A 27239-nucleotide genomic window follows, 5' to 3' on the forward strand; every position below is an offset into this window, starting at 1 on the left:
AACATTCACTTTCTCTTCATTAGAGCGTGGTCATTCTGAACATTCACTTTCTCTTCATTAGAGCGTGGTCATTCTAAACATTCACTTTCTCTTCATTAGAGCGTGGTCATTCTGAACATTCACTTTCTCTTCATTAGAGCGTGGTCATTCTGAACATTCACTTTCTCTTCATTAGAGCGTGGTCATTCTGAACATTCACTTTCTCTTCATTAGAGCGTGGTCATTCTAAACATTCACTTTCTCTTCATTAGAGCATGGTCATTCTAAACATTCACTTTCTCTTCATTAGAGCATGACCATTCTGAACATTCACTTTCTCTTCATTAGAGCATGGTCATTCTAAACATTCACTTTCTCTTCATTAGAGCATGGTCATTCTAAACATTCACTTTCTCTTCATTAGAGCATGGTCATTCTAAACATTCACTTGCTCTTCATTAGAGCATGGTCATTCTAAACGTTCACTTTCTCTTCATTAGAGCATGGTCATTCTGAACATTCACTTTCTCTTCATTAGAGCATGGTCATTCTAAACATTCACTTTCTCTTCATTAGAGCATGGTCATTCTAAACATTCACTTTCTCTTCATTAGAGCATGGTCATTCTAAACATTCACTTTCTCTTCATTAGAGCATGGTCATTCTAAACGTTCACTTTCTCTTCATTAGAGCATGGTCATTCTAAACATTCACTTTCTCTTCATTAGAGCATGGTCATTCTAAACATTCACTTTCTCTTCATTAGAGCATGGTCATTCTAAACATTCACTTTCTCTTCATTAGAGCATGGTCATTCTAAACGTTCACTTTCTCTTCATTAGAGCATGGTCATTCTGAACATTCACTTTCTCTTCATTAGAGCATGGTCATTCTGAACATTCACTTTCTCTTCATTAGAGCATGGTCATTCTGAACATTCACTTTCTCTTCATTAGAGCATGGGCATTCTAAACATTCACTTTCTCTTCATTAGAGCATGGTCATTCTGAACATTCACTTTCTCTTCATTAGAGCGTGGTCATTCTAAACATTCACTTTCTCTTCATTAGAGCATGGTCATTCTAAACATTCACTTTCTCTTCATTAGAGCATGGTCATTCTGAACATTCACTTTCTCTTCATTAGAGCATGGGCATTCTAAACATTCACTTTCTCTTCATTAGAGCATGGTCATTCTGAACATTCACTTTCTCTTCATTAGAGCGTGGTCATTCTAAACATTCACTTTCTCTTCATTAGAGCGTGGTCATTCTAAACATTCACTTTCTCTTCATTAGAGCATGGTCATTCTGAACATTCACTTTCTCTTCATTAGAGCATGGGCATTCTAAACATTCACTTTCTCTTCATTAGAGCATGGTCATTCTGAACATTCACTTTCTCTTCATTAGAGCGTGGTCATTCTAAACATTCACTTTCTCTTCATTAGAGCGTGGTCATTCTGAACATTCACTTTCTCTTCATTAGAGCGTGGTCATTCTGAACATTCACTTTCTCTTCATTAGAGCGTGGTCATTCTAAACATTCACTTTCTCTTCATTAGAGCATGGTCATTCTGAACATTCACTTTCTCTTCATTAGAGCATGGTCATTCTGAACATTCACTTTCTCTTCATTAGAGTGTGGCCATTCTGAACATTCATAATCTCTTCGTGCATTTCCTTTAAAATTCCTTTCAGCACTGGGAAATGTAAAAAGGGCTTTTTTCTTATTTTTTCTTCAAGTTCAGGAAATAGCATATTTGATATTGTCCTTTGATGGTGACCCTGGCTCTTATCACTGGAACCATAGCCTAACCCTGGCTTGACTGTGCCAAATCACTGTACCGAAAGGCACAAACACCTTCATTCAAATCTACCTGACCATTGTACTAATGTGCCACGGTAATCATGTCCATTCAATTCAATTCAGCTGTCTTTGAAAATATTCAATGGTGGATTTTGCACTGTATAGTGTTACTATTTTAAATGACTTTCATAACAAAATAGCTTTTTTCCATTATATAGGCCTGAGTGTATAGTAGTAAATGAGGACTGAATCCTTCCCAGGGACACAAAATCCATTTGGTACATCTAAAGGATGTTGTTGACATATCTACTCTAAAACACTGGCCTCTTTCCCCTGACACAGTTCCATGTAGGCTCCTGAGACGCAGCTGTGGTAGCTGCACACGCACACACACACACACACATGTTTACGCACACATGCACACACCTCTCTAGTGTAAGGGCAGTCAAAGCTTCAGACGTGTAATACCTCAGAGGCTTCATTAGGCCTTTGCATCGAACCACGGTAGCTATAGACAGACAGAGAAACAGACAGACGGACGGACGGACACAGGCGAGACACACTTTCCATGCAAGGAGAAAAAACAACAAGGACATTTACCAAGTGCTTTAAACAGAGCGGTGTGTGGGAGGTAACCATCCCAGGAGGCAGCCTGAAGTTGTGGAGAGAGAGAGAGAGAGAGAGAGAGAGAGAGAGAGAGAGAGAGAGAGAGAGAGAGAGAGAGAGAGAGAGAGAGAGAGAGAGAGAGAGAGAGAGAGAGAGAGAGAGAGAGAGAGAGAGTAGACCAATGGGACTGTGCTTATTCAGCATGCCCTGTGTACAGTGAGGAGTTTCCCTCTAAAGCTTAAACCTGCCATCAGCAGCTTTTGAATATGCTTTTTGATAACTTCACCTTGCTGTTAGAGGACAGGAAGGTAAAATACACAGGACTCTACTGGAAATACCACAACCATGAAGTGGTTCTCAAGGCCTAGGTGGACTGTAAAGCAGGCAGATACACCACAATGTGTTTCATGTGAAGCCTCCAGTTTCCATTTCCTCCTTTACAGCTGGTTGTTCAGTGTGTAAATCGTCTGACTCAGTCATTTCCTCCTTTACGTCTGGTTGTTCAGTGTGTAAATCGTCTGACTCAGTCATTTCCTCCTTTACGGCTGGTTGTTCAGTGTGTAAATCGTCTGACTCAGTCATTTCCTCCTTTACGGCTGGTTGTTCAGTGTGTAAATCGTCTGACTCAGTCATTTCCTCCTTTACGGCTGGTTGTTCAGTGTGTAAATCGTCTGACTCAGTCATTTCCTCCTTTACGGCTGGTTGATCAGTGTGTAAATCTTCTGACTCAGTCATTTCCTCCTTTACGTCTGGTTGTTCAGTGTGTAAATCTTCTGACTCAGTCATTTCCTCCTTTACGTCTGGTTGTTCAGTGTGTAAATCTTCTGACTCAGTCATTTCCTCCTTTACGTCTGGTTGTTCAGTGTGTAAATCTTCTGACTCAGTCATTTCCTCCTTTACGGCTGGTTGTTCAGTGTGTAAATCGTCTGACTCAGTCATTTCCTCCTTTACGGCTGGTTGTTCAGTGTGTAAATCTTCTGACTCAGTCATTTCCTCCTTTACGGCTGGTTGTTCAGTGTGTAAATCGTCTGACTCAGTCATTTCCTCCTTTACGTCTGGTTGTTCAGTGTGTAAATCGTCTGACTCAGTCATTTCCTCCTTTACGGCTGGTTGTTCAGTGTGTAAATCTTCTGACTCAGTCATTTCCTCCTTTACGTCTGGTTGTTCAGTGTGTAAATCTTCTGACTCAGTCATTTCCTCCTTTACGGCTGGTTGTTCAGTGTGTAAATCGTCTGACTCAGTCATTTCCTCCTTTACGTCTGGTTGTTCAGTGTGTAAATCTTCTGACTCAGTCATTTCCTCCTTTACGGCTGGTTGTTCAGTGTGTAAATCTTCTGACTCAGTCATTTCCTCCTTTACGTCTGGTTGTTCAGTGTGTAAATCTTCTGACTCAGTCATTTCCTCCTTTACGGCTGGTTGTTCAGTGTGTAAATCGTCTGACTCAGTCATTTCCTAAAGCACTCCAGCACTGGAATGGAATTTTGCCTTTGACAACCCTCTGTTAGGCAAAGCCGTCTCATGATCGAAAACAAAATGCATTTTTCAGCACAGAACTACTTAATAGTAGTGGTAAAGAGGTGGTTTCACATCTCTTCAGAAGCCTGTCAGATGTGAGGTGAAATATGACACCATCATTTTGTTTCTCATTTGGCTCTCCCTTGGCTGTGGCTGCAGTGGCAATGCAGGGCCTGTCAATCAGAGGCCAGCGCCTGCCTACGTGGCCCTCGACGCCCCTCTCCAAATATCACCTGTCACCGGCAGCCCCCTCTCTAAACACACACACGCTCCACCGAGGCAGAAAAACACTACCACTGCAGCAAAAGAGCCCTTTTCGGGAGATGTATTAATTTCCGAGCGTGATCTTGGCAAGTGCCTCCCTCGTTTAAAGATCACAAGTGGCCCAAGAGTGGAAAGTTATTAGCGCCCCTGGGCTTGTGCTTACAGGTTAATGCACTACATTCATGGCTGTGAAATCCCATATATCTGAGGAAATAGGCCTTTTTCAGGCCTAATCGCTTCCTGAGAATGTTTATATGGGTGCATTTTCCCACCTGAGGTACAGGTCCATACAGTGCAGAGCAGAGATCAGCTTGTACATTGCTTGGTTGTTTAGGAGCTCTGAGAGCCACGGGAAGGGGGGGATGCTGAGTGGCAGATGAGTTCTGACAGCTCCTTTGACAACGTGCTCAACCCAAGAGCCGTCTGAAAGGCTGCTGTAGCCTCTCTCCCGCCTCACACACCCATTTCCTCCTTCATGTCACAATAGCACAGGGAAGATTGCTGCTGCTGCTTTCTGCCTTACCAGATTTACCCCAGTGAGCAGGTGCTGGGAATCCCATCCAATCACAGTCAATATTTTTTTAACAGATTGTTCTTTAAGCAGCACAACTGGGGCCTCTCAGTTCCATCAGCCAATGACCCAATGAGGCACTGTAACGTAATCAAGGCAATCCCAGCTTATCCAGGGGAGCCATTTCAGAGAGGGATGCCGGTGGACAGACTACACACCGTGTGTCAATCCCCCATGATGCACTGCTCCAAGAGCAGGAGACACCACAGAGCTCCAATAGAAACTAGATAGATAGGTATCTAGGGCATATAGATAGTGATAATATCCATAGTGAGGGATTTGAAGGCTTAACAACCCCTACATTGTGTCACTGATCGCCATCCTCACAGGAATAACAATGAGCTGAAACATCAGGAGGAATAGTAGTGAAAGTAAATTCTACTGCGGTTGTTTAAATATTGGAAATATTTCCAAGTCACTGGGCAAATGAATGTCAGAGGGGATATTAAATAATGTGTCTGTCTGTCTGGCCCTGAAGCAGCAGCAGGTTCAGGGCCAGTTCATCTCCATTGCTCTCGTCTGTCTCAGGCCTTAACTACAAGTGACTACAGGGAGATGAAATAGTCTCAGTCAAGCATTGCATGCTGCAGAGGAGAGCTCCTATGGACCTGATGCTGGCTCATACCAACCCAGCTCTGACCAGCACTAACACTGGAGCTGTGTCCTACAGACAACCTACTATAAGGACCACAGCCTGGTCTGGAGGGATAAATCCAACACAAATGCTGAATGGAGAGTTCACACCACATTCTGTAGGCAAATCTTTGACTACACACTCAGAGGTGAGATGAGATGCAGTGGGGTATAGAAATGTAATGCAAATGTCCATCTGCTGGTGTTTCAAGTGCACGAGTACATTGAAATGCCTTTCTGGTTGGCTCTTTCCCAACAATGCAGTAATCAATATCAGTAGTACTATAAAAACATTTTTTTAAAGTAAAGTAGAACAAAAACACACGAGAAATAGAAATAAGAATAACACGAGAAAGTAAGTCAGCTATATACAGGGTCAGTTCCAGGGTCAGTGCCAATACCATATTTACAATATGGTGTGTGACTGAAGAGGAGTGAGCTACTGTGATATCTCTGAAGAGATGCAGGTACTGTATGATGTGTCACAGAGGATGTCTCCTCCATTTCAAAGCTCTCACGCTGAGGAAAAACTGGCTCAATCAACGTTGTTTCCACGTCTTTCAACCAAACAAAATCAATGTGATGATGCTGAATCAACGTGGAAAACTGATTGGATTTGCAAAAAGTCATCAACATAAGGGCATTTCATTATTATTATTTTTAACCTAAATCCAACGACAAGGTGAAATGTTTTGTTGATTTCATGTTGAATTCATGTTACTTGACAACTCAACCAAATGTAAATCAAAATGACATGTTGAACTGATGTCTATGCCCTGTGGTTTAAGAGCAAACCACTTTAGAACCTAATAAAGGCAAATCCAGGATTTTAAGTGTCTTTCATGTTGTAATACTGCAATATCAAAACCATCAAAACGGTAGGATTTAAGGATTTCATAGATATAGAAAACGCATTTAATAACTGCATGATCTGGGAAAGTACATTGCTGTTTTCATCTAAAGCATTTTGGCAAACAAACAATAACTCATAAAATCCAGAACAAAGATTTCCACCAGTGCATCGTATATTTACTGGTTGAGAAGAGGGAACTAAATGTGGCTGTTTGTGTTCAATGGAACAGGAAGCTTGGCAATGCACTAATGGACATCAGCACTGTTTTTATTTGGTACGCCTCAAAAACTTAAATGTTGTTATTAAATGTAAGCGCTTGGGCAGGTATGCTAAATGAACTAATATGGAGTCCTGGATGCAGCCGTTACGGACAGTCACGCACTATTTTTTTCAGCCATTTACAAAATCTCAATGCACAACGAAATGTCAGCTATGATATTAGATTACCGGAGCACCAGAACAAATTTCCTGTCACTAACCAAGGCATCCTTTTTTTCATTCTTTTATCTTTGCATTTCTTCTCTCATCTGCTTCCTCTCAGGGGAATGTGGTGAGAAGAAGACCTAGTGGTCCACTGAGGAACAGAGAGATGGCACAAACCACATTGTTTCAGAGTGTTGTGTCCTCCTGTTCACCTACACTATTAGAGTGTGAGTTCCAGTCCCTGTCCTAAGGGAGCGGTACCACAGGATGTGTGGAGAGATATTCAGCTACTCTTAGAGAACAGACAATGGAAAATGTTTTTGACAGAGATCTCAGGTTCAAATGAGTCTGACCCTGTGACCCCACCCAACCCCCCTGCAGACCCATCAGCTCAGAGGCAATGAGCAGGTTAAGACTCTAAGTAAGTAAGTAAGTAAGGGGATCACAAGACGCAAACAGATCTTCATCCACTCCTGGAGGACAATGGAGAACTATTTTATAGAAAGTACCAGTGAGAAGCGCCAGGGCCCCTACCTCCCTGCTCCCTCAGTGTCCCCCCTGTGACCCTGTACTCCCCCTTCCCATCCCCTTGCAGCCCCTTCAGCTCAGAGGCAGTGAGCAGGTGAAGAGTCCAGAGTCCTGCTCCTGGTACAACAGTAGCTGGCTCCCACCCAGTAGGACATGGGAACCAGGGCAGAGGAGGACATAAAGGGTTGATTGTGGCAGCTCACTGACTTGGAAAGAAACTGCAGGCCGGGGCTGATGAAACCAAACCCCGGCACAGCTACAGCCCAGCCCAGCACCGGACCCCAACCCACCCCACCACAGCACAGATCACAGTGCAGGCCAGGAGTAACAAAGTGGCCAGGAGTTGATTCAGCTTAGCCAAATAAGAGCACCTTGTTTTGAGACGCATTTCAAGTCGATTTCAGTAAACCAATGACTAAGCATAAACCATCCCAGATAATTTGTCCCTTCACTGTGGTTAGTCCCTTGACTGTGGTTAGGCCCTTGACTGTGGTTAGGCCCTTCACTGTGGTTAGGCCCTTCACTGTGGTTAGGCCCTTCACTGTGGTTAGGCCCTTCACTGTGGTTAGGCCCTTCACTGTGGTTAGGCCCTTGACTGTGGTTAGGCCCTTCACTGTGGTTAGGCCCTTCACTGTGGTTAGGCCCTTCACTGTGGTTAGGCCCTTCACTGTGGTTAGGCCCTTCACTGTGGTTAGGCCCTTCACTGTGGTTAGGCAGCCACTGTGGTTAGGCCCTTCACTGTGGTTAAGCCCTCTTTTCTGGCCTGGTCTCTAGTTCTACTGTTATGTCAGGCTGTAATTCAATATGAGGGTTACCACTGGCCCCCTTTTTTAATCAAGGTCACCTACCAGTTTGTTGTTTCTTGATGGTAAGTGTTTTTTAACAGCTGTATGCCATGTAAGAACGATTACAAATCTGACGATGCAGAGCTCTCAAGTAATGGTACTCAAGCAGGACACAAGTGTTTATTTGGCACATATTCACCCCTACACGTTTCCACAGGATACAGAAATGCCTGTTACTGGGCCTTAGGTGAACCTAATTCATCAGTCCCACATGAAGACACAGTACAGTAAACAGACAAGACAGTAGAAATGTGCTGCCTCAGAGGAACTCAGAGGAGAGATCTTGTCGTTGTCAGTCACGCTGGTATTGGGATGCATGAGAATCAGTCATTACACACCGATACTGTCCTTCAAGCCCATTCATCTGGCTGTCAGCGGCACATTACCCGGACGTATTCAGTGTACTGTGGATAACTCAGTAATACTCTGTAGAGCAGACGGGCCTCTCTGAAGTTGTGATGGGGGTTTAGATATGAGCACTTTTACTAATGATGACAAGTGGGAGAAGTGGGAGAGAGTGATGTGATTTTGAGCTGTCAGTTCCCTTCCTCTCCCTGTATCCTACTCTATCCGAGGCTGAGAGAGGAGAGGAGAGGAGAGGAGAGGAGAGGAGAGGAGAGGAGAGGAGAGGAGAGGAGAGGAGAGGAGAGGAGAGGAGAGGAGAGGAGAGGAGAGGAGAGGAGAGGAGAGGAGAGGAAACAGGGAACAGACAGAATAGAGAGAGATATTGCAGTAACCCTGGTGTGACCACACCACCTGTTTCTCCCCCTGATCCCCACAACAACCGCCACCTCTGCTGCCTGCCTGCCTGCCCACATCCTGCTAATTGGCTTATGTCACATAGACCTGAACACACACTTGGCCCACACACACACACACAGCCACACCTAAAGAGAATTCCCAGGTAGCTATCCTAGCAGTGTGTTTACCTGAGCCCTGAGCTGCAATGGTATAGAGGAGAATCTCTCTCTCTCTCTCCCTCTAGCTCTCTCTCCCTCTCTCTCGCTCTCTCCTCACTAAAGCATTCTAAACATGTACATCCCAGACATCTGAATGACAAGCCCTGCTGCCACTGCGGTGACCACAAACCCCATCCTTCCCCCCTTTTCAATCTTTCTGTGGAGAAGAAACTAAATGAATTGGTTTTCCCTCTCCGGGCGACTTCTCAGAGAAACGGCGTGTGTGGCGATAATGGCAGGTTGCATTGGGCAGCCAGGTTATTTAATAAATGGAGGGATATATGTGACAGAGAGGATGCAGAGGGACATACACAGACACCAACAGACAGGCAGGCAGGCAGGAGAGACAAGCCACTTCCTGCCCCCCTCCCCTTCTTAAAAACCTAGACTAACTACTCTGATTTCCTCCCTGTCTGTGACACACACACACACAGAGCGACTCCCTCAATCAGACTGATTTGTTTGTCTCCCAAGTGTTTCAGGATTCCTTAAGGAGGGGAAAAAACTTTGTATAATCAAGTCAATCAAGTCATTCAATCAAGTTGAAATTTGTGTTGAGCCTTTTCAGTCTGGATGATTACAACCAAGCCCGCTCTGAATATTTACTTGCTGCTCCGCGCTGCTGGGCTCAGCTATGGCTTTACTTTTACAGAGTACCAGACTACTGAGAAATACAGAGATTATACCATGCACACACTAGATGAGATGTTCAGTACATGCTCAAATGACAATTATTGAGGTCAAGTATTGAGCTGATATTGTAGAGGGAGCATCCTCAGTTTTACACAAGGTGACCTTGAGCTGAAATCTAATATGGCACAGGACTGAGGACAGGGACTGTGACTGGGACAGGGACAAGGTCTGGGACAGGAGCTGGGGCAGGGACTGGAACAGGGACTGAACATCCTCCAACCCACAATGACATGGCTCTCTTGCCGCCAAACCATAAAAGGGAGGAACCCAAAATGATTCTCCTTACCTTCCCAAATTGTTCAAAATACTGCTTCACATCTTCCACCACTGTGTTGGCTGACAATCCGCCCACGAATATTTTCTTTGTTCTTGTGACCATCTGAAGAGAGGAAAGAGATGGGTGATCAGGCTTCAAACGCATCACAACACGTTTAATGTGAGTCCAAACATAGAATCCCTGGTAGACTGGCCACTCCATAAGGGATGAAAGGGAAAGGGAGAGAAAGAGAGAGAGAGAGAACAGAAAAAGAGACAAGGGGTCTCTATATTCTAATGGTGAGATAGAATTTTGGGGAAAGCATTGTTTATAAGATGATCCTTTCCCCTAGCCTTTTGTGACAGGATAGATAATACTTCTACAGCATGATCTTTAAGCAACAACAAATGTTGATACACGCTCTGAAGACACCCTAAATAGCCAAGCAGTGCTGCAGCCTATGCTGAGAATCTGTCAAAGGTGAATTGTTTTTATTGTACATCTAACAATGTCATTTCAGATTGCACTTTACTTCAACAGCCACCGCTATCTCTAATCAAAACATGGTTCATTTCTAAAAGGCTTTACAGATAGTGTGGCACATTTCAAGCCACCATTCCGTCGTTTTGCTTGTTTCTGATCCTCAACACATTCAGGTATTTTACATTTGTTCCAAAACACTCAACACTACTTGATTTAGCACTGTCGTTGCACCAAACCTAACCATAAACATCAATGCCTTTCTTTAAAATCAATACACAAGTATATATTTTTTAACCTGCATATTTAGTTAATATTGCCTGTTAACATGAATTTCTTATAATTAGGGAAACTGTGTCACTTCTCTTGCGTTCCGTGCAAGCAGTCAGGGTATATGCAGCAGTTTGGGCCGCCTGCCTCTTTGCGAACTGTGTGAAGTCCATTTATTCCGAACAAAGAACGTAATTAATTTGCCAGAATTGTACATAATTATGACATAACATTGAAGGTTGTACAATGTAGCAGCAATATTTAGACTTAGGGATGCCACCCGTTAGATAAAATACGGAACGGTTCCGTATTTCACTGAAAGAATAAACGTTTTGTTTTCGAAATTATAGTTTCCGGATTCGACCATATCAATGACCAAAGGCTTGTATTTCTGTCTTATTATGTTATAATTAAGTCTATGATTTGATATTTGATAGAGCAGTCTGACTGAGCGATGGTAGGCAGCAGCAGGCTCGTAAGCATTCATTCAAACAGCACTTTCGTGCGTTTGACTGCAGCTCTTCGCTGTGCTTCAAGCATTGAGCTGTTTATGACTTCAAGCCTATCATATCCCGAGATTAGGTCTGGTGTAACCGATGTGAAATGGCTAGCTAGTTAGCGGGGTGCGCGCTAATAGCGTTTCAATCGGTGACGTCACTTGCTCTGAGACTTGGAGTAGTTGTTCCCCTTGCTCTGCAAGGGCCGTGGCTTTTGTGGAGCGATGGGTAACGATGCTTCGAGGGTGGCTGTTGTCGATGTGTTCCTGGTTCGAGCCCAGGTAGGGGCGAGGAGAGGGACGGAAGCTATACTGTTACACTGGCAATACTATAGTGCCTATAAGAACATCCAATAGTCAAAGGTATATGAAATACAAATGGTATAATAGAGAGAAATAGTCCTATAATTCCTATAATAACTGCAACCTAAAACTTCTTACCTGGGAATATTGAAGACTCATGTTAAAAGGAACCACCAGCTTTCATATGTTCTCATGTTCTGAGCAAGGAACTTAAATGTTAGATTTTTTACATGGCACATATTGCACTTTTACTTTCTTCTCCAACACTTTGTTTTTGCAATATTTAAACCAAATTGAACATGTTTCATTATTTATTTGAGGCTAAATTGATTTTATTGATGTATTATATTAAGGTAAAAGAAAAGTGTTCATTCAGTATTGTTATAATTGTCATTATTACAAATACGTTTTAAAAAATCGTACGATTAATCGGCATCGGCTTTTTTGGTCCTCCAATAATCGGTATCGGTATCGGCGTTGAAAAATCATAATCGGTCGACCTCTACTTAAGATAGTCCCAAATAAATACATTCTTCATTGTTTTTCCAAACACAATTAGCTTGTGCTGGAGGAAGGAATCGGAGAGCATTAAAGCCTCGATTAATTCCAAAGCAGCAGAAATATTAAGGTTTATCACCCACACCATCAGAAAGGGAAACATGGCACAGCTAAGTGCATCTGCAGCAGTGTGCACAGAGCATTTACAAAAAACAAGGAGTTTTGGGGGAAATAGGAAATATTCCCAATAAGAAAGAGAGTAGAAATACTAGATCCTCCTCAGACAACGAATGACTCCACCTTCGTTACTCACAAGCTGTTACTGAAATGTACAGAGAAATGACGGCACTACTTAACATAGTAGTTACACACATGCATGTACGCACAAGCACACACACGCACGCATGCACACGCACCGCACACACACACACACACACACACACACACACACACACACACACACACACACACACACACACACACACACACACACACACACACACACACACACACACACACACACACACACGCCAGCACTGTCTTTTCCCCCTTCTGGGCCATTTGCATGGGAACTCATGCAAATTGTGGCAGTAGGCTGTTGTGCCGTAGCCCTGGCTGGCGTAACGCAGCTGAATCCTCCTCCGCCGGCAACCACAGCCATGGCAACTGGTGGTAAAAGGCTACGTGGGTATTTATCAACATCACTTACTTTTATCACTGCCGATCTTGGTAATATAAACACAAGCCAGTGTTCATCTCTGCTAGTCCTCCTACATCTTTTACAGCTGTTTCACCTGCTTCCCTTGATAGATAATCTGACTGTTTGTAAGTCATTTTCAGCGAGGGTGCTCCCCCAGCCTGTCTGTAGCCAGTTAAGTTTTTAGCGCCGTCTTTATACTTTCTGACAGGGCTGCCCAAAGGCTGATGGGATTTCTAGAGCCCTGGAACAACGCAATTACTTTCCCTATTTCTCTCTCCATGGTGACAACAGACAACAGGCCTATCTCGCTTCTTTCTCCTCTCTAGGGAAATGGCTGCAGAGTGTTTGGTGTTTCCACTGAGTGACTTAGGAGGAGGTGGGACTGTGTGTGTGTGTGTGTGTGTGTGTGTGTGTGTGTGTGTGTGTGTGTGTGTGTGTGTGTGTGTGTGTGTGTGTGTGTGTGTGTGTGTGTGTGTGTGTGTGTGTGTGTACGCTTGAGTGCCAGTCAGAACAAACAAGCTTGTTGTAAAAAAAAGAACCCAACAACTCTGACTGCTCGTAGAACAGAATACACCTGCAAGGAGAGAAACCCCAAGTGTTGTGAGTCTGTGTTTTGAATGGGAGGCTAGCAGAACGTAGGGTTGTGTTGCCTGTCAATACAGTTCACTGTCGAGCTTTTCACGGGTCCAACAGACACGAAATTCCAAGATCTGAGGACTCGAGCGGATCCCAAATATAATAACCTGTTCCCATTTTCCCTATAAACAATGACTTGACTTACTTGACCTTAATAAAGTTAAGCAACATTTGTGAAGGTCTGGAATGTATAGCTGTTCTTTGGCTTAGCTACTGCAGGCCTATGAAGGCAGTGCCTCCCGGCACTCCAACTGACTCTGACAGTTGAACTTGAGGTGAGGAAGAACGATCTAGGCCTACCAGAGTTACTCCTTTAATCGTACAATATAATTTTCTGATGGAAAACACACGAATTAGCCTCCTTCTGTACGCCTATATCTGTAAAGCAGTAGTAGCCTTTCTGACAAGTATAAAACAATCCATGTCGATGTCAGGAACATGGCGCCGGCATATCTTTCTCTCCGTCTCTCTAGGGCTAGGCCTAAGCTTGTCTGCCTCAACATAAAAAATGTTAATATGAATATTATACAGTAATATCCTATATGCATGTAATGCCCAAATGCAATTTGCACTCAAATCTCTGACAGCTGAACTGTGAGGTAGACGATTATTGTTTAAGGTAAGTAAAAACCAGTAAAACAAAAGGCTATAAAGTTTTGAATATGCTACACATCAAAACACAACGACTAGTTGTATTTTTGTTGTCATTTGTTATAGGCAGTTTTTAAGGACACTGTGGATAATTTGGCCAATATCACTTGTCTATTGATGGTGCTGGCAGCGCCCAGTCTGAGCATTATTTCACTCTTTCTACTCTCGAATCTGAACGGGTCTCTCTGATCTGAACCAGCACGGGTCTGTTTTTCACAGTCCTTTTTGGATGGGTCTGACTGTCCTCGGGTCCATTTGGAACGGGTCTCAGTTTTGTGAGAATGTAGTTATGAATATCGGGTCGGGTGTGAAAGCCAAAGATCCATTTCGGACCCATGAAAACCTTTTGTTCACTGTCAATATGTCCAGCACACCTGCAGTCAGTCCTCAGACACAACATAGAAGAGAGAGAGGAGCTGCAGCCTTAACTTTCCCTTGACTCAACATACACCAGGCCAGGCTGAGGACACTGACTGCAGACTCCAAGGACACAGTCTCCTGCTATCATCAAAGTCACTCCATGCTGTCTCTGAATGCATTACCAGCAATGATCTATTGTGTGATTAGCTCATTTCAAAAAGACTATTCCTAATCTAACAAGCCGCAGAGAACCCAAATGGAACAGGGGCTGATTGGTGGGAGGGCAACTCTCCACAGTGTGTGTGTGTGTGTGTGTGTGTGTGTGTGTGTGTGCGTGCGTGCGTGCGTGCGTGCGTGCGTGCGTGCGTGCGTGCGTGCGTGCGTGATGGAGAGGTGGAGGGGATGGAGGGGATTTCAGCTCCTTATAATAATGTGTTTTAACAGGGGAACGGGCTGCTGTGCTGTACTGGTACTTCTCAGGGATTTATAGATCCAGCTACGTAGTTAATATGGCAGCCTTTCATTATTTGTGTAAATTTGAGGAGTTCTGAACAGCAACAAAAGAACACTGGGTACAGTAGCAGAACTGCTAAACATATCAAATCAAATCGCATTTTATTGGTCGCATACACATATTTAGCAGATGTTATTGTGGGTGTAGCGAAATGCTTGTGTTCCTAGCTCCAACAGCGTAGTAATATCTAACAATACACACAGATCTAAAAGTTAAATCATGGAATTGAGAAATAAAAAAATATTAGGAAGAGCAATATCGGAGTCCGGAGTATAAACATATATATACCGTACCAGTCAAAAGTTTGGACACACCTACTCATTCCAGGGTTTTTCTTTATTTTTACTATTTTCTACATTGTACATTAATAGTGAAGACATCAAAACTATGAAATAACATATATGGAATCATGTAGTAACCAAAGCACAGATTTCCACTGGTCTAATGTCCATTGCTTGTGTTTCTTGGACCAAGCAAGTCTCTTCTTCTTATTGGTGTCCTGCCTTGCTCAGGGGCAGAACGACAGATTTTTAACCTTGTCAGCACGGGGATTCGATCCAGCAACCTTTCCGTTACTGGCCCAACATTCTAACCACTACATGATTAAAGTGACCAGTGTTCCATGTCTCTGTACATAGGGCAGCAGCCTCTATGACGCAGGGTTGAGTAACCGGGTGGTAGCCAGCTAGTGACAGTGACTAAAGCTCAGGGCAGGGTACTGGGCGGTGGCTGGCTAGTGGTGAATGTTTTACAGTCTGATAGCCTGGAGATAGAAGCTGTGAGGGTTATGAAAATGTATACAGAAGATGGCAAAGACAAGCCAGAGTATTTTTTACCTCTAAATGTACAAAGTGGAGGAAGATAAATGTAGTGTACAACAGTGGAAACCCAGAACGACAGCACAAAGAGCAGAGAAAAAAACATATTGTAGTTATTATGCATATATACTACACAAAAATATAAACGCAACACGCAACAATTTCTATTATTTTACTGAGTTATAGTTCATATAAGGAAATCAGTCAATTTAAATAAATTCATTAGGCCCTAATCTATGGATTTTAGATGATTGGGCAGGGGCGCAGCTATGGGTGGGCTTGGGAGGACAACGGCCCACCCACTTGGGAGCCAGGCCCAGCAAATCAAAATTAATTTTTCCCCACAAAAAGGAACATTTCTGGGATCTTTTATTACAGCACATGAAACATGGGACCAACACTTTACATGTTGCATTTATATTTTTGTTCAGTATATTAGATAATTACTTTTTGCAACGGAAATAGACAGGCTTTCAGATACTTTTTCCAGAGACTGAACAAGTGAAGGACACTGCAAAGCTGAGGAAGTTCCTCTCACAGTATGTTGCCTGCAGAACCTGCATGTTCAGATAAAAAGAGGGACAAAAGAGGGACAAATCCCCTGTAGGAAAGGAGTTGAGCCCATCCTCCCAGTAGGCTGGACCACCCCAGCTCTCTACAGACCAGGGAGGCCCTGTAGTGTTCTGTTCTCCCAGAGCCCCGTGTTCCCATGTCTCTGTATATTGATCTACTACAGTCTCCTACACAGAGCAGTGTGATGGGTCACTGCCTCTCTACCAAGGCCAGTGTTTTACCCTCCGCTTTCCCAACACAGACACCCAGCTGTCAATCAACTGGATACACCAAGGCACCATACCAAGGACAAGTCCCACTTGTTACCACAATATCCCTATCTCAAAAACGGACCCTCCAATATGCATCAAAGTAAACTATAAACGGCAGAGGTTTAGCAAGGAAAAGACTATGCTGGCAGACTTGGTCCATAAGCTGAATGGCTCCATCCAGAGCACAGTTGCTGTAGCAGCAATGCTGACAGTGAGAGGTTAAAGCTGTGGAGGTAGCCCCTCACTCTACCCTCCATCCTCTCCATCAAACCCTTAGGGCTCAGGCTTAGCATCAACAGCACCACTTGATTCTGCCATGCTCCTAATTAACTGCAACAGTATTTGTTGACAACTGTTTTCAGCTGAGTAACTTTGGTCCTTCTCTAAAATAGGGAACACTTGTGTGACAACAAGCAATCCAGGCTAAAGCCTTCGCTTGATAAGAAAGCTTAACCTCCTCATCCTTAATCACCGTCTTGTGTACCCGCCATGATGATTTCCAAAGCTAGCGGATTATACCGCCACAACAACCCGCTATAGTAGACCCCCCCAGGCCCGCTGAGAGCCCACGTTCCCACTCCCACTCCAGCCACCTCTAGCCCCAGTGTCTAAGATCACATATCCAGCTCCGATTAGAGCGTACGGTCCCTCATCATAGCACAGCGCCTTTCAAGGCTACAGCCCACAGACATCAGGAGGGGGAGAAATAATCCTAGTAAGTTGTGTGTCATTTCTCATGACAAGAGAAACAGAAATGCCCATAGCAGTTATTTGTTATGCGCTCCAATTCATCTAATGGTAACAGGAGGATAGAACTAGTGGCATGGGGAGAGATGCAGACTGGCCATGTTGATGACGAGAGGGTGAGAGCACAGAGAGCATCTGTCAGAGCAGTGTAAACCTGATCAAAGCCCTCAGCCCTGGGCACACAAACACAGTCAACACTATATTACACCATGGCCAGCCCAGGTAAACATTACATCTGTTCTGTTCATTACTGTAAAGGTTTTCTTCCTGGGGTGAAGGAGAGGACCAAAATGCAGCGTAGCCAGTGCTCAACATGTTTAATTATAAGAACAAGTGAACACTACAAACAACTTACAAAATAACAAACGTGCAAAACCGATACAGACCTATCTGGTGCAGAACACAAACACAGAGACAGGTAACAACCACCCACAACGAACACAGTGAAACAACCTACCTAAATATGACTCTTAATTAGAGGAACGCAAAACACCTGCCTCTAATTAAGAGCCATACCAGGCAACCCTAAACCAACATAGAAACACACAACATAGAATGCCCACCCAAAACTCACGCCCTGACCATCACACTCATACAAAACAGAAAACAGGTCAGGAACGTGACAGAACCCCCCCCCCTCAAGGTGAGAACGCCGGGCGCACCAGCACAAAGTCCAGGGGAGGGTCTGGGTGGGCATCTGACCACGGTGGTGGCTCAGGCTCCGGACGCTGTCCCCACACCACCATAGTCACTCCCCGCTTCTGTATCCCCCTCCCAATGACCACCCTCCAACTAAAACCACCTAAATGAAGGGGCAGCACCGGGATAAGGGGCAGCACCGGGATAAGGGGCAGCACCGGGATAAGGGGCGGCAGGTCCTGGCTGAGGAACTCTGGCAGGTCCTGGCTGAGGGACTCTGGCAGGTCCTGGCTGAGGGACTCTGGCAGGTCCTGGCTGAGGGACTCTGGCAGGTCCTGGCTGAGGGACTCTGGCAGGTCCTGGCTGAGGGACTCTGGCAGGTCCGGGCTGAGGGACTCTGGCAGGTCCGGGCTGAGGGACTCTGGCAGGTCCGGGCTGAGGGACTCTGGCAGGTCCGGGCTGAGGGACTCTGGCAGGTCCGGGCTGAGGGACTCTGGCAGGTCCGGGCTGAGGGACTCTGGCTGATCCGGGCTGAGGGACTCTGGCAGGTCCGGGCTGAGGGACTCTGGCAGGTCCGGGCTGGCGGAAGGCTCTGGCTGATCCGGTCTGGCGGAAGGCTCTGGCTGATCCGGTCTGGCGGAAGGCTCTGGCTGATCCGGTCTGGCGGAAGGCTCTGGCTGATCCGGTCTGGCGGAAGGCTCTGGCTGATCCGGTCTGGCGGAAGGCTCTGGCTGATCCGGTCTGGCGGAAGGCTCTGGCTGATCCGGTCTGGCGGAAGGCTCTGGCTGATCCGGTCTGGCGGAAGGCTCTGGCTGATCCGGTCTGGCGGAAGGCTCTGGCTGATCCGGTCTGGCGGAAGGCTCTGGCTGATCCGGTCTGGCGGACGGCTCTAGCGGCTCCTGTCTGGCGGACGGCTCTAGCGGCTCCTGTCTGGCGGACGGCTCTAGCGGCTCCTGTCTGGCGGACGGCTCTAGCGGCTCCTGTCTGGCGGACGGCTCTAGCGGCTCCTGTCTGGCGGACGGCTCTAGCGGCTCCTGTCTGGCGGACGGCTCTGTAGGCTCATGGCAGACGGGCGGCTTTGCAGGCTCATGGCAGACGGGCGGCTTTGCAGGCTCATGGCAGACGGACAGTTCAGACGGCGTAGGGCAGACGGGCAGTTCAGACGCCGCTGGGCAGACGGGCAGTTCAGGCGCCGCTGGGCAGACGGGCAGTTCAGGCGCCGCTGGGCAGACGGGCAGTTCAGGCGCCGCTGGGCAGACGGGCAGTTCAGGCGCCGCTGGGCAGACGGCAGACTCTGGCCGGCTGAGACGCACTGTAGGCCTGGTGCGTGGTACCGGAACTGGAGGTACCGGGCTAAGGACACGCACCTTCAGGCTAGTGCGGGGAACAACAACAGGGCACACTGGACTCTCGTGGCGCACTCTAGGCCTGGTGCGTGGTACCGGAACTGGAGGTACCGGGCTGAGGGCACGCACCTCAGGGCGAGTGCGGGGAGAAGGAACAGTGCGTACAGGGCTCTGGAGACGCACAGGAGGCTTGGTGCGTGGTGCCGGAACTGGAGGCACTGGGCTGGAGACACGCACCATAGGGAGAGTGCGTGGAGGAGGAACAGGGCTCTGGAGATGCACTGGAAGCCTGGTGCGTGGTGTAGGCACTGGTGGTACTGAGCTGGGGTGGGAAGGTGGCGCCGGATATACCGGACCGTGAAGGAGGACACGTGCTCTTGAGCACCGAGCCTCCCCAACCTTACCAGGTTGAATGGTCCCCGTAGCCCTGCCAGTGCGGCGAGGTGGAATAGCCCGCACTGTGCTATGCAGGCGAACCGGGGACACCACCTGTAAGGCTGGTGCCATGTACGCCGGCCCGAGGAGAAGTACTGGAGACCAGATACGTTGGGCCGGCTTCATGGCACTCGGCTCGATGCCCAACCTAGCCCTCCCAGTGCGGCAAGGTGGAATAGCCCGCACTGGGCTAAGCACGCGTACTGGGGACACCGTGCGCTTTACCGCATAACACGGTGTCTGACCAGTACGACGCTCTCTCACTCCACGGCAAGCCCGGGGAGTTGGCTCAGGTATCCAACCCGGCTTCGCCACACTCCCCTTTAGCCACCCCCCCCCAATAAATTTTTGGGTGAGCCTCTCGGGCTTCCAGCCTCTCTTACGTGCTGCCTCCTCAATCCACCGCTCCTGGGCTGTGGCTGCCTCCTTCACCTCCCGAGAGCGGCGATTCTCTCCAACCCTTCCCCAGGGTCCTTTTCCGTCCATGATCTCCCAAGACCATTCCTCCTGTGTCCAGTAGTCCTGTGTACTGGGCCGCTGCTGCTCCCCGTTGCTACGCTGCTTGGTCCTGGTTTGGTGGGTGGTTCTGTAAAGGTTTTCTTCCTGGGGTGAAGGAGAGGACCAAAATGCAGCGTAGCCAGTGCTCAACATGTTTAATTATAAGAACAAGTGAACACTACAAACAACTTACAAAATAACAAACGTGCAAAACCGATACAGACCTATCTGGTGCAGAACACAAACACAGAGACAGGTAACAACCACCCACAACGAACACAGTGAAACAACCTACCTAAATATGACTCTTAATTAGAGGAACGCAAAACACCTGCCTCTAATTAAGAGCCATACCAGGCAACCCTAAACCAACATAGAAACACACAACATAGAATGCCCACCCAAAACTCACGCCCTGACCATCACACACATACAAAACAACAGAAAACAGGTCAGGAACGTGACAATTACCAGCACTGACGATGAATTAAAGACAAAAAGCAGAAGATGTACTACTGTAGCAACACTGAACAAAAATATAAACGCAACATGCAACAATTTCAAAGATTTTACTGAGTTACAGTTCATATAAGTAAATCAGTCAATAGAAATAAATTCATTAAGCCCTAATCTATGGATTTCACATGACTGGGAATAGAGATATGCAACTGTTACCTCACAGATACCTTTACCAAAAAATAGGGGCGTGGATCAGAAAACCAGGCGGTACCTGGTGTGACCACTATTTGCCTCATGCAGCGCAACACATCTCCTTTGCATAGAGTTGATCAGGCTGTTGATGTTGTCACACTCCTTTTCAATGGCTTTGCAAAGTTGTTGGATATTGGTGGAAACTTGAACACGCTATCGTACACGTCGATCCAGAGCATCCCAAACAGGCTCAATGGGTGACATGTCTGGTGAGTATGCAGGCCCTGGAAGAACGGGGACATTTTCAGCTTCCAGGAATTGTGTACAGATCCTGGCAACATGGGGCCGTGCATTATCATGCTGAAACATGAGGTGATGGCGAAGGATGAATGGCACGACAATGGGCCTCAGGATCTCATCACAGTATCGCTGTGGATTTCATTTACCATTGATAAAATGCAACTATGTTCATTGTCTGTAGCTTATGCCTGCTCATATCATAACTCCACCGCCACCATGGGGCACTCTGTTCACAACGTTGACATCAGCAAACCGCTCGCCCACACGACGCCGTACACGCTGTCATGATAATCAGCTTCTTCATATGCCACACCTGTCAGGTGGATGGATTATCTTGACAAAGAAGAAATGCTCACTAACAGGGATGTCAACAAAGCTTTTTGTGTGTATGGAACATTTCTGGGATCTTTTATTTCAGCTCATGAAACACGGGACCAACACTTTACACTTGATATTTTTCCTCAGTATACATCAATACAAGCTTTGTTTAATGTGTGAGCGCATTATGGAAAAGAGAGAGAGAGAGAAAGAAATTGAACATGTTTGATGGGAAGACAGGAAGATAGAGAATTGAGACAAGCGGCACTAAGTGTGAATTGGCCTGTACTTGTGTTCTGTAGCATTGGGCCTCTCCTCTCCTCACTCTCCTTCTGCCCTTTTAAGAACTGGTCCAATCTCAGCCCTAGTGTGCATAAATAGATGGCTAATTGCTAATTACAATACAATTAGGGCTCAGGAGATGAGAGAGGGAAAGATGCTTACTGCAAATACGGAGTGACAGGCCCAAGCACTATAGCCCAGGATTACACCAGACATTTGCACAAGGACAGAAAACAAGTGCTGCCACAGGGGGACAGAGAGGCTGGGACGGGAGAGAGAGGCTGTCAAGCGCAAGGCGCAGGCTAATGAAAGGCCTGGCTCCAACTAGCAAAGACCTTTTCAAGCCCCGATGCAATCAGCAATCTGATGCTAAAGATTCAGGGCAGCCACCTCCTTCATCAAACTGCAATTCTGCCGCTCTACCAATTCATTCAGCTAGCAGGCGTGCTTTTGAATAAGCGGATGGGGGGCTGATGATGTGAGCTGCTGTTGCTCACACAGGGAAAAGGTTGAGGGAAGGCAGGTAGGGTGGGAGTGGGGTGGAGACTGAGGGTGACACTGTGATTTAGTGCTTGAGAGAGGCCACTGTGTGTAGATGGCGCTTGGAGAAAAACTTCACGTTGTGTAGTGAACATGGTGAGGTATGGCCCAGGTCTCCCTTTTATCTGACTGATTAGCTGTACTTCACACTCAGCCTGTACTGTTATGAAGATTGATAGGAGCAGCTTATGGCTGATGATAGGACCCTGGAGAGAGATGCATGGGCCCATACACAACCAGAACATTCTCACTGCATTCCAATCAGATCACCCCTCTGTGATCATCGGCACGCTGCAAATCAACAAAACATTAGTATCCCAATAACAGACAATTCAAATGAAGCGGACGAATCCAGAATGTCTCTTAAGAACGGTTCTGAAATATGAATGTTATGCTAATTAGACACTTGCTTACGGCGTTTAATAAATGACCTAAACAATGATGCTAGGAGCAGTAGGCTACAGTGACTGGGTACCTGTTAGAAAACCCAGCATGCCATGTGGCTTTAGAGTGGGCCTACTGAGAGAACAGGCTGGTTATTATGTGTCAGTTCACATGAATCCTTTAATGAGGCACTTCAAAATAGATTCTAAACTAGCTAGCCTGAGAAGCATTGATGGTCTAAGGGACTAATACAGGCTAAGAGAGACAGTACACTTCTAACCTCCTGTCAGTGACAGTGCCCTGGTCCCCTCTCCCTCCCTGGCCCTGCCATGTCAGACACAGAGGCAGTAACAGTAACAGTGTCAGGGACGCAGTCAGCAAGCCATGCAATGTGATGCGAGCAGCAGCACGAGGCTGGGGATTTGGACAGAACTCTAATAGTGCTCGGTAAGGATCAATGTCCTGGAACACAACAGCATGTACTGTAGCTGGGGACCTGAGGATTCAAGCACCACAGTAGAGAGTGGCTCGTCCCAGATATAGCGGTTCTAAAACAGTTTTAGCCTTCCACTGCCTGATTAGCCTGATTGAGTATTACCTTTAGACCTAAGAATCATGTTGTGAAGTGTATTCAACAGATATTAACATAAGCACCAGCAGGACACTGTAAAAAAATGCTTAGTGATACAACAGTAGGCGCTGAGTAGTCCATAGCCAGGCAGGGCAGGTGCCCCAGACAGAGGCCCCTACTACCCCTTGTCTACATCCAGCTGTGGGCCATGTTCCAGGGCCAGAGGTATACTAGATAGTGCCTTGCTCGAACTGCTCCAGCATGAAGCAACACCCTGCAGGTGGAGGGAGAGGCTGGATCAGGGGGTTGACAGCTCTATGACTGACCCCTACTTTAATTGGGATTATGTTCCACTGGACCTCCATCCCTCACTGTAAACGACCTGTCAATCTGCCCCAACCCCCGGCCCCTGGCCCTGTGCCATCCTGAGAGGGGCCTGGAGAGAGGGCCACCCAGACCAGACCCGGGCTCTCTCTAACAAGCTGCCTTATAGGCTGCAGAACAGAGCAGAGGTCACGAGCTACACACAACTTCTCAGTCGAGTGAGTGAGTGAGTGAGTGAGTGAGTGAGTGAGTGAGTGAGTGAGTGAGTGAGTGAGTGAGTGAGTGAGTGAGTGAGTGAGTGAGTGAGTGAGTGAGTGAGTGAGGGAGGGAGGGAGGGAGGGAGGGAGGGAGGGAGGGAGGGAGGGAGGGAGGGAGGGAGGGAGAATTCATAAATCAAGGGATTTGATTTGTTCTCATTTGTGCTTAGACAATTCCAGAAAAAAACTAAACAACATTTCAGAGAAATAGGAGCTGTTGTGGTAGTGAGAATGTTTCTGATAATAACACTAACCTAATTTTACTGTAAATCATTTGGGTAATTATTGGTGACTTAACACCATAATGGCTTGGTGCAGTAAAGCATTATTGAATAATCTTCGTCATAAACAGACGTTGAAACGTGGAACGATTAGTCAGTGCAATAACATACTCCACCTCTTCTGGTGCCTATGGCTGTGTAACATAAACGCCTCTGCTACAGCAAATCAACTCCCACCCAGTAGTGTCACTTTCTGACTACGTCACTTCTCACAACTGCTGTGGGAGGATGTTCTCTCATGTGTCCCCCATATAACATTGATAGATAGTAAATGTATTTCCCGAAACAGTCCGCAGTAGGGGGGAAAAACAACAACCAGGGAATTAACTTCCAACTATGACAACTACGGTTCTGGTGACACCCCCCCCCCCTCCCCCAGGATGCAGCATATCAAGAATGACTGCAGCTGCTCTGCCTCTGGGGGCCAGGACAGATGAGCAACAACACTACGGCAACAGCAGAGAGCCAGAGTGGAGCCAGAGCCAGGGATACAATTTCCCCTTCTCCCTCTCTCTCTCCCCCTCTCTCTCGCACCCTCCCCCCTACCCTGTTCATTCTAGCTCACTAGCATCAATACGTGGCTTGCTAATGTAATGTCTCAGGGGATCCTTTACAGCGTTTCCACTTCACATCCTTCAAACTAGGTGATCATGGTACATCACTGAGGTCACACTGATCCTGGGCCAGTGAACATTACTTCTCTTAAACACTATTCGTAGTAGTTTTACCAGGGAGCTAGGGTTTGGTACTGGAATTATGTGCGTAAACACAAATCACCACATCCGTAATTTTAGTCTTGTCCGAATCTGGCATGTCGGTCATTTTTACATAGCAAGAGCGTAATAACTCCACACAGAATAACCTACTATTTTTCGACTAATTCCAAGGTCTTCTGATTCTGATAATATTAGTCCCTGTGTTTTGAGAGAAATGTCGGAGTTTGACAGGTGTTGCTCGCGGTTTGCGCAAGAAAACAATAACTGATTCGATAAATTGATGCTTAAAACGAAGTGCTGCGCATAGCCTATATGAAGGGCCTAACGTTATATGTTTTCTATCAACTTTCACAGTGAATGCTTTTGTTGAAATATTTTGTGCCAATGAATTGAACATTGCCAAATCCGTCAGTACAAGTTCACTTTCTCATCCATTGCCTAAAACGTCTTTCAAGTGCAAGTACGCTGTTTAGCTCACATCTGCAGGCTGGGAGGGCAGAGGGGCTATTTACGACGTCTTCTATTGCTGATCGCTAAAATATCGTAATGATTATGATCACACTTCCTCAATTCAAATATTATGGCGACACACTATGGTTTGGTTTGGTTTAGAAACGTGGGAGCCAAGCGTATTATCAGTGTAGCGTTATCGCCTGGATGTTGATATATCTTCACGCCTAGAATAAAAACCTCCAGGCTTCCGTCATAACGTCAATTTATTGAAGAAGAAAAAAAGAATTACATGGAGCAGTTTGGAAAAAACGAAACCCATTCAAATCGTCCTGTGGAATAACGGATAATACTAGTCCTGTGCGATTAAGGCTTTACTGTTATCAAAAAATAAACAATGATCAAAAGGGCTGAGAGAAAAGCACTGGAGGAAGACAGAAAATAGAGGGGTAATGTTAAGTACCTATCATTTAAATGCCATCATAAAGAACTGTTGACATTTATGTAACTAACCATTTGGAAGAACAAGATCAATCATTTTTACAGTAGGAATCTCTTCCCCTCCATTACGGGAACAGTCTGGCTGTTTTTACAGCAGTTATATTTTACATTAACAATCCCCTCTCCTCCAAAGGGTCTTATCTCGTTATTGCTCCCCACTTCTATCATTGCAACTCGAACACGGTGCGGTGTTAAAGTAACCCCAGACAAGGATTGCAGTGCACTTAATTGATATGATTAACGTTCCTCACTTAAAGTGCGTGTGTGTGTGTGCGTGCATGCACTCTTGTGACTTCAAACATCATCAAACCCAAGCGTTTCTCATCCCTTTAGACAGGGGAGGATTGGAAGAGTATATAAGAGTATATCTCTTCCGGCGCCGACAGAGATGGCCGCCTCGCTTCGCGTTCCTAGGAAACTATGCAGTATTTTGTTTTTTTACGTGTTATTTCTTACATTGGTACCCCAGGTAATCTTAGGTTTCATTACATACAGTCGGGAGGAACTACTGAATAGAAGAGCAACGTCAACTCACCATCATTTCGACCAGGAATATGACTCGGAATATGACCGAAGCGGATCCTGTGTTTTGCCTTCCACCCAGTACAATGGATCGGATCCCAGCCGGCGACCCTAAACAACGACGCCGTAAAAGGGGCAAACGAAGCGGTCTTCTGGTCAGGCTCTTGAGAAGGGTACATCGCGCTCCACTCCCTAGCATACTACTCGCCAATGTCCAGTCTCTTGACAACAAGGTTGATGAAATCCGAGCAAGGGTAGCATTCCAGAGAAATATCAGAGACTGTAACGTTCTTTGCTTCACGTAAACATGGCTCACTCGAGAGACGCTAACGGAGTCGGTGCAGCCAGCTGGTTTCTTCACGCATCGCGCCGACAGAAACAAACATCTTTCTGGTAAGAAGAGGGGCGGGGGGGGTATGCCTTATGATTAACGAGACGTGGTGTGATCATAACAACATACAGGAACTCAAGTCATTCTGTTCACCTGACTTAGAATTCCTCACAATCAAATGTCGACCGCATTATCTACCAAGGGAATTCTCTTCGATTATAATCACAGCCGTATATATTCCCCCCCAAGCCGACACATCGAAGGCCCTGAACGAACTTTATCTGACTCTATGTAAACTGGAAACCACACACCCTGAGGCTGCATTCATTGTAGCTGGGGATTTTAACAAGGCTAATCTGAAAACAAAACTCCATAAATTCTATCAGCATATCGATTGTGCTACCAGGGCTGGTAAAACCCTGGATCATTGTTATTCTAACTTCCGCGACGCATATAAGGCCCTCCCCCGCCCTCCTTTCGGAAAAGCTGACCACGACTCCATTTTGTTGCTTCCAGCCTACAAACAGAAACTAAAACAAGAAGCTCCCGCGCTCAGGTCTGTTCAACGCTGGTCCGACCAATCTGATTCCACGCTTCAAGACTGCTTCGATCACGTGGATTGGGATATGTTCCGCATTGCGTCCAACAACAACATTGACGAA

The 27239-nt window shown here is 46.1% G+C and overlaps 1 protein-coding gene across 17 annotated transcripts in view; it reads right to left on the minus strand.

Moving 5' to 3' along the window:
- LOC139535283 (RNA-binding protein Musashi homolog 2) overlaps positions 1–27239 on the minus strand; it is a 355126-nt gene that overhangs the window by 250370 nt on the left and 77517 nt on the right. For 16 of the 17 annotated variants that reach the window (XR_011667097.1, XR_011667098.1, XM_071334680.1 and 13 more), the window contains exon 6: positions 9965–10057. The exons of the other annotated variant lie outside the window; for it this stretch is intronic. Coding sequence is in view for 14 of the 16 variants with exons in the window: in XM_071334680.1 (XP_071190781.1) it covers positions 9965–10057 (93 nt within the window). In the remaining 2 variants the exon portion in view is untranslated. The remainder of the gene's footprint in view (positions 1–9964; positions 10058–27239) is intronic. 17 annotated transcript variants of the gene reach the window in all.

The sequence above is a fragment of the Salvelinus alpinus genome, chromosome 1, assembly GCF_045679555.1.
Source record: "Salvelinus alpinus chromosome 1, SLU_Salpinus.1, whole genome shotgun sequence".
Lineage (NCBI taxonomy): Eukaryota > Metazoa > Chordata > Actinopteri > Salmoniformes > Salmonidae > Salvelinus > Salvelinus alpinus.